The sequence below is a fragment of the Arachis ipaensis genome, chromosome B08 (assembly GCF_000816755.2).
Source record: "Arachis ipaensis cultivar K30076 chromosome B08, Araip1.1, whole genome shotgun sequence".
In the NCBI taxonomy this organism is placed as follows: domain Eukaryota; kingdom Viridiplantae; phylum Streptophyta; class Magnoliopsida; order Fabales; family Fabaceae; genus Arachis; species Arachis ipaensis.
Window position 1 is genome coordinate 105,835,705 of NC_029792.2, and position 8,757 is coordinate 105,844,461.

The following is an 8,757-nucleotide window of genomic DNA, read 5'->3' on the forward strand; positions in this document are numbered from 1 at the left end:
CAATCCACGCGTTTGCGTCAGGCACGCGTCCGCATCGCTGCGAATTCTTCACTTCGCGCATTCGCGTGGGCCATGCGCTCGCGTCATTGCTCGTTGGGCATCTCCTTAGTTTCTTGTGTTCCTTCCATTTTTGCAAGCCTCCTCTCCAATTTCTAAGCCATTCATGCCCTATGAAGCCTGAAACACTTAACACACGGATCACGACATCGAATGGGATAAAGGAGAATTAAAATACATAATTAAAGGTCTCTAGGAAGCAAGTTTTCAACCATGGAGTGATTTTGGGAAGCAATTGTAAATACATGCTAATCATATGAATAAGTGGGTAAAGAATTGATAAAACTACACAATTAAACACAATTTAAACCATAAAATAATGGTTTATCAGTCCGGTTGGGTCCACGGGCCCGGTTTGGGCTCGGTTCAACCAGTTCGGCCCGTTCAGCCTAATTTTGGGCCAAATTATTTGAAATTAGTGTCAAAATTTTTGTTTTAAAGAGCTCTATCCTATTTTAATATTATATTTACATTTCTAATTTTCCTAATTAAAATTTGATTTATTGACTAATTATTTACTAATTTAGCAGGGTTTACATCCTACCCATCTAATTAAGAATTTTGTCCTCAAAATTCAGAGTTAGTTACCTGAAAAGAGGTGTGGGTAGTCCTTCTGCATATCTGATTCAAGCTCCCAGGTATTCTCTTCGATACCATCCCGACTCTAGGCTACTTTTACCAAAGAAACTTCTTTTCCGTGTAAATGCTTGATGCTGGTGTCATCAATTCTGACTGGAGTTACTGGAAGCGTCAGATCTTCTCTCACTTGAACCGATTTTGGTTCCAGGACATGAATTGGATCAGAAGTGTATTTATGAAGTTGTGATACGTGAAACATGTCATGCAGGTTCGAAAGATGTGGTGGTAAAGCGATCCTATACACCACTGGTCCAATTCTCTTCAGGATCTCAAACGGTCCAATGTAACGGGGATTTAGCTTTTTAGTCTTAATGGATCTTCCAATTCTGCTGGTTGGAGTAACTTTCAGGAAGATGTGTTTCCCATCCTCAAACTCCAAAGGCTTCCGCCTTTGGTCAGCATAGCTCTTCTGATGGCTTTGAGCTATAAGCATTCGGCTACGAATTTTCTTTATTTGCTCAGTAGTTTCAGCTATCATTTCAGGTCCTAACAAGCTCCTTTCCCCGGCTTCATACCAACATAGCAGAGATTGACATTTTCCTCCATACAAAGCTTCATACGGAGCCATTCCAATGCTCGCATGGTAGCTGTTATTGTAAGCAAACTCCACTAGGGGCATATATCGATCCCAGCTTGCCGGCTGGTCCAAAACACAAGCTCTTAGGATATCCTCCAAAGTCTGGATTGTTCTTTCTGATTGGCCATCCGTTTGAGGGTGGTATGCAGTGTTTAGGCTCAATTAAATGCCAAATGCTCATTGAAAGGCTCCCCAGAACTGTGAGGTGAATCGAGGATCTCTGTCAGATACAATGGTGGAAGGTACGCCATGTAACCTCACAATTTCCTTAATGTATAGCCGCGCTAACTCCTCCATTGTGCAACTTATCCAAATGGGGAGAAAGTGAGCCGACTTAGTCAGTCGATCCACAACTACCCAAATGGCATCACAACCCATTCGAGTTCTAGGTAAACCCAACACGAAGTCCATTGCAATGCTCTCCCATTTCCACTGTGGAATCTCCAAAGGTTGAAGGGTTCCTGATGGTCTCTGGTGTTCAATTTTAACTTTCTGGCAAGTTAGGCACTTGGAAACGTGTGACACCACATCATTCTTCATTCCTGGCCACCAGAACATCATCTTCAGATCTTGATACATCTTGGTGCTTTCTGGATGGATTGAGAATCCGCTCTTATGAGCTTTCTTCGATATGCTTTGTCGCAAATTCCCTACATCTGGCACAATGATCTGGTCCTTGAACCTCCATAAACCATCCTTATCTTCTGACACTCTCCACCATTTGCCTTTCCCAATCACCGACAAAATCTTATACAAATATTTGTCATTCTGATGAGCCTTTAGAAGTTCAGCTTTAAAATCACTCGAAATCTATAGCTGACTTAAGCACAAAGTTCCAAACTCTTCTCTAATTCTCAGTTTCAACCCTTGGAATGATTTTAGTAACTCTTCCTCTTGTAGCATCATCCAAGCAGCGCATAAAGACTTCCGACTCAAGGCATCTGCCACAACATTTGCCTTTCCAGGATGGTAGTTTAACTCGAAGTCATAGTCCTTCAGAAGCTCCATCCATCTCCTCTGATGCATATTCAACTCTTTCTGCTCAAAGAGGTACTTCAAACTTTTATGATCTGAGAAAACTTGAAACCTAACACCGTAGAGATAATGCCTCTAAATTTTCAAAGCAAAAACAATAGCAGCAAGCTCCAAATCATGAGTTGGGTAATTCCTTTCATGTGGCCTTAACTGACGTGAGGCATATACTACGACCTTATGGTGCTGCATCAGCACACATCCTAAACCCTTCAGTGATGCATCGCAGTATACTTTGAATGGTTCACTCGGCTCAGGTAGCACCAACACGGGTGCGGTAGTCAATCTCTGCTTCAATGCAAGGAAACACTCCTCGTACTCAAGAGTCCACATAAAAAGTACGTCCTTCCTAGTCAGCTTAGTTAGAGGCAAAGCGAGCTGTGAAAACCCCTTAATGAACCTCCGATAATAACCCGCCAAACCTAGGAAACTCCTGATCTCCGTCATTGAAGTTGGTCGCTCCCAATTTATCACTGCTTCAACCTTAGCAGGATCTACTGTTATTTCCTACTTACTCACCACGTGGCCAAGAAATTTCACTTCAGCTTTCCAAAACTCACACTTAGCTAACTTGGCAAACAACTTCCTATCCTTCAAGATTTGTAGCACAGTCCGTAAATGATCCGCATACTCATCTTCTGTCTTAGAGTAAATAAGAATGTCATCGATGAACACGACAACAAACTTATCCAGATATGGATGGAAAATTCTATTCATGTAATCCATGAATATCGCTGGAGCATTAGTCAGTCCGAAGGACATCACTGTGTATTCATATTGACCATAGCACGTCCTAAAGGCAGTTTTGGGAATATCTGACGATCATGATTTCTGCCAGTAAAGAATGTCATAAAAACAGTCGCGTTGTAGATATAGTCTCTAAACCGACAAAAATCCCTTTCGTACAAACGTTTTGGGTGTCACAAGTAATAAACCCCTTAAAAATTGTTAACCGAGTATTCAAACCTCGGGTCGTCTTCTCAAGGAACTGCGAGGAAGTATGTTCTTATTATTGGTTATAAAGGTTGTAATCGGGGTTTAGAAGGTGAGAAGCAAGTAATTTAAATGACGAGTGAATTAAATGGCAATTAAAAATAAATAATAACTGTAAAACAACTTTTGGCAAGATAAGGGAAATTAGAAGTCCAACTTAGTTATCCCTCTCAACAATAATGAAAGTTGTATCTTAATTTCACTTAGTTAACCTATGAAGCAAAGGTAAGTCAAGGGACTAATTTGTTTGACCTTCGAATCCTATTTATTTCCTAGGAAAAAATTGGGATTATTGAAGTTCAGATCAATTAGCAAGATAACGATTATCAATTATGATGAGTTCGATAATGTTGAGTCACTGATTTCTTAACCAAGACTAAAAGGGGAAAAAGTAAATTGCTGGAATAATAAAAGTGTCCTTAGATGGGAAGCAATGGCAACTTAAATCAAAGAGAACAATCATAAACTGAAAAATACCTTAAATATCATTAATTCAAATAGAAATCTGTAACATGGAATAATTCATAATTTAAATTATAATAATCAATTCAAATATTGGAATCAAATAAATAAAAGTAAAATTGAAATAAAAGAACATTAAAACCTGGATCCAGAGTTACTCTCAAAACAAGAAGAAGTCCTAAATCCTAAGAGAGAGAGAGAGAATCTCTCTCTAAACTAAATCTAAATCATGAAAACTAGAAATTGGCGAGCTCCCTCTGAATGGATGCATTCCTCCATTTTATAACCTCTAATCTATGCTTTCTGTACTTGGATCTGGGCCAAAAAGGGCTTCAGAAATTGCTGGGGGCGTATTCTATAAATTCTGATACGTGGCCTCTGTCACACGTCCGCGTGGGTCACGCGGTCGCGTCATCTGGAGCTTTTCCTTTCCACGCGGTCGCGTCAGTCACGCGTCCGCGTCATGGGTGTTCTACTCAAGGCGCGCGGTCGCGTCAGTCATGCGGCCGCGTCGCTGCTTCTTTGCTTCTGGCACACGATCGCGTCGTCCATGCGATCGCGTGGATACCAGTTTCCTTAAAGCTTCGTTTTGCCTTCTCCTTCCATTTTTGTATGTTTCCTTTTCCATTCTTTAAGTCATTCCTCAAATTATTTCACAATCTCAAGGAGATATATATACATATATGGCTAACCCTCAAATAATAAAGCATTTTTTTTGCAAATGAGATGAGAGAAAAAAAACTTGCAAGACAATTAGAGATAAATGTTTAATGAGCTTTTGAACCCTCACTGGATTTTGTGTTTCCTCTCTAATCACTCAGTATTTATTGGGTTAATCACTCTATTCTTCTTTTCATTCTTCCTTTCTATAACTTTGTTTTTTGTCTAACCAATCAACAATTATAGAACATAGTCATACCAAAACTCATGAGGTCTTTAATTAAGGTTGTAATGGGGTCAAGGCAAAGGGTAAGGATATATGTATAAGGCTAAGTGAGCTAATAAGTGAATCCTTAATTAGACTAAGATCTCACCTAACATACATACTTAGTAAAACAATGCTTCTTTACCTATTCTCCCTATTTTCTCGCTTTTGATGTCACATGCTCATGTTTCAATTCTTGTTTTTATCCCATGTGCATTGCTTTTTATTTTGCATTGGGGAGTTCTTTTTGTATCCCCTTATTTACATGCTTGAAAACTAACTCTTTTATTTTGAATACACATGGTAATTTTAATTAATTTGAATTTTCATGAGCCTGCTTCCCAAAATTTTGAGTTGCTTTATTCTTTTTAATTTTTCTACCTTTTGTCTTTATCAACTATGTTCCCAATAAGTTTCCCACATTTTACTCTATTTATAATTTTCTATCTTAAGCTAACCAAGGATTCACTTGGGATTTTCTTTTGTTTTTCTGCTTAAGGCTAGTAAATTGGCTAAAATAGAATAAGGGTTTTTTTTTTAAAAAAAAAAGCTCAAAGGGGGCTAACAAAGGTGATGTAAAAGGTAGGCTAATTTGGGATAAGTGAGCTAAAATTAAATGATGGCCTCAATCATTATTTTGAGATGTACCTATATTCTATAATCGGACATATAGACTAAAACAAAGTAAAGAACACCAGAATAAGAAAGAAGGTTGGAACACACAGAAATAAAAATTATGGTTTGAATGTAACCATACAGTTAATCTCAAAACTCACAGGCTATGTGTTCTCTAGCTGAAAAATCATTTATCACTTATGTATGTCATGCAGGTTTAGTTAAAAATTCTCATTATTCTCTTAAAAAGTAATTTAGGGTAGCCTTTGAAGTTTTAATGTTTCTCCTTGATGAAATATTGTCAGTTTAACTACATCATGTAATGCTATATATACAAGGTTTTATGGATCTAAATCTGTTATGTTCAAGTTCCTAGTTTACTCTTTTTTTATATTTGTCAATTTAAACTAAGCTATAACTAAGCTGTCTTGTGTAAAAAGGGTAAACTATACTAATTGATCCACTAATAAGTTAGAATTGCAAACTAAACTAAATAACTAAAATGAACTAAATAACTAAAATATGAACAAAAAATGCAAAATGCAGAAAATAGAGTAAAATACACAAGTAGCAATGTATAAGTACTCAGAAAATAATAATAAAAGAAAAAGAAAAAAATACAGAAAAATATCCAAAATAAAAGAAAAAGTATGTAGTAGTTCACCAAAATAAACGCCAGAGATGGCGACCTCCCCACACTTAAAATGAAGCATCGTCCCCGATGCTCAATCAAGCCGGGTGTGAAGGAGTGTCATCACTGGTAGGGATGGTAGCTGGGGTCTCTGTGGCGGTGGTGGGCTGAGAGTCTGGCTGCTGTAGAGGGGGGACTGACTGGATCGGGATCTCCGGATCTGTAGCCTCAAGCTGATGTGGGGCCTCCTGCTGTGGTGTAGCGTGCTCTGTGCCTGCCTGCTGATGAGTCTCCGCCTGGGAATGAGGCTCCTCCTCGGGCTCATCCTCCTCCTCCTCTGATGGCTCTGATGGTGTGTCGGGCTCGGAGAGGATGTCGGCGCCCTATCTGATCATCAGCTTCAGATGGGAATAGTGTCCCCTGCTGCGGCGCTCCAATCTCTCATACCGGCGCCTGTTACGACGCTCCATCTGATCAAGCTGGCGGAATAGATGGTGCACGAGGCGATAAACCGGCTCAGAGGCGGGTGGAGGTGCAGTGGTGGCAGCAGGGGCAGCTGGGGCACCTGTGGATGAAGAGGGTCCAGCAGACGAAGGGGCTGTCTCATCAGTAGCAGTGACAGGTGGTGGTCTGTAGCCCAAAGCAAGGAAGTTCCTGCTGTGAGGGATGATCTTCCTGCAATCCACTGCTGGTGGTCGCTCATCGGCATCCTCCCAAGGCACATCAGCCTGACGGCCTAGCCGTGTAACCAGATAAGGAAAGGGGAGGGTGCCTCTGACGTCGAGTTTTCTACCAGTAAAGAAATTCATAGAAACGGTTGCGTTGTAGATATAGTTTCTAAACCGGCAAAAATCCCTTTGTACAAACGTGTTGGGTGTCACAAGTAACAAACCCCTTTAAAAATTTTTAACCGAGTATTCGAACCTCGGGTCGTCTTCTCAAGGAACTGCGAGGAAGTATGTTCTTATTATTGGTTATAAAGGTTGTAATCGGGGTTTAGAAGGTGAGAAGCAAGCAATTTAAATGACGAGTGAATTAAATGGCAATTAAAGATAAATAATAACTGTAAAGCAACTTTTAGCAAGGTAGAGAAATTAGAGGTCCAACATAGTTATCTCTCTCAACAATAATGAAAGTTGAATCTAAACTCCACTTGGTCAACCTTTACCAGAGCAAAGGAAAATCAAGGGACTAATTAAGTTGACCTTTGAATCCTAATTATTTCCTAAGAGAAGGTTGGGATTATTTAAGTTCAGCTCAATTAGTAAGATAACGATTATCAATTATGTTGAGTTTAATAACTGTTGAGTTACTAAATTCTTAACCAGAACTAAAAGGAAAGAAGAAGTAAAATTGCTGGAATAATAATAAAAATATCCTTAGATGGAAAGCAATGATAACTTAAGTCAAAGAGAACAATCATAAACTGAAAATACCTCAAATATCATTAATTCAAATAACTGTCTGTAACACGGAAGAATTCTTAGATCAAATTATAATAATCAATTCAAATGTTGGAATAAATAAATAGAAGTAAAAACTAAAAGAACATTAAACCTGGATCCAGAGTTACTCTTAAAACAAGAAGAAATCCTAAATCCTAAAAGAGAGAGAGAAGATCTCCCTCTCAACTAAATCTATATCATTGAAAGGTGAAAATATGCGAGCTCTCTTTGAATGGAAGCTTTCCCACACTTTATAACCTCTGGTCTATGCTGTCTGTACTTGGATCTGGGCCAAAAAGGGCTTCAGAATTCGCTGGGGGCGTATTCTGTAATTTCTGATGCGGGCCTTTGTCACGCGTCCGCGTGGGTCACGCGGTCGCGTCATTTGGAGCTTTTCCTTTCCATGCGGTCGCGTCAGTCATGCGACCGCGTCATGTGCGCTCTACTCAAGGCGCGCGGTCGCGTCAGTCATGCGGCCGCGTCGCTGCTTCTTTGCTTCTGGCACACGATCGCGTCGTCCATGCGATCGCGTGGATACCAGTTTCTTTAAAGCTCCGTTTTGCTTCCTCCTTCCATTCTAGCATGTTTCCTTTTTCATCCTTTAAGTTATTCAGCCTTAGAAAATCTGAAACTACTCAACACACTAATCACGGCATCGAATGGAAGTAAAGGTAATTAAAATAATTAATTTTTAAAGCTTAGGAAACATGTTTTTCATTATATGACATAATAAGGAAGGGAAAGTAAAACTATGCAATTAATGTGAATAAGTAGGTGAAGAGTTGAATAAATCACTCTAATTAAGCACAAAAGAACTCATGAAATATGGGTTTATCACATACCAAGGGACTACCTCAAATACTGCTTGCAGGTTATCAAAAGGAAAATTATCATCTATAGGAGTAGAATCATCCTTAATATGCTCAAGTGGTCTGCCACTAAATTCTGATTACCACTCCTATCCTTTATTTCTAAATCAAATTCTTGTAACAGCAGTATCCAACGTATGAGTCTTGGTTTGGACTCCTTTTTAGCTAATAGATACTTTAAGGCTGCATGGTCCGAATACACTACTACTCTAATGCCAAGTAAATAAGCTCGAAATTTATCCAGAGCAAAAACAATAGCAAGAAGCTGTTTCTCAGTAGTAGTATAATTGGACTGGGCAGTGTCTAAAGTCTTAGACGCATAAGCAATAACGAAAGGATCCTTACCTTCACGCTGAGCCAGCGCTGCTCCTACTGCATGGTTGGAAGCATCGCACATGATTTCAAATGGCTGGCTCCAGTCTGGTCCTCTCACAATTGGAGCTTGAGTCAGAGCAGTCTTCAGCTTATCAAACGCTTGTTTGCAATCCTCACTGAACTCGAACTCAATATCC

At 39.5% G+C, this 8,757-nt stretch overlaps 1 protein-coding gene across 1 annotated transcript in view; it reads right to left on the reverse strand.

Moving 5' to 3' along the window:
• The window catches only part of LOC107611368, a 30,237-nt gene continuing 24,292 nt past the window's right edge, over positions 2,813 to 8,757 (reverse strand). The window contains exon 3 of the mRNA XM_016313304.1: positions 2,813 to 3,098. Coding sequence (XP_016168790.1) covers positions 2,813 to 3,098 — 286 coding nt within the window. The remainder of the gene's footprint in view (positions 3,099 to 8,757) is intronic.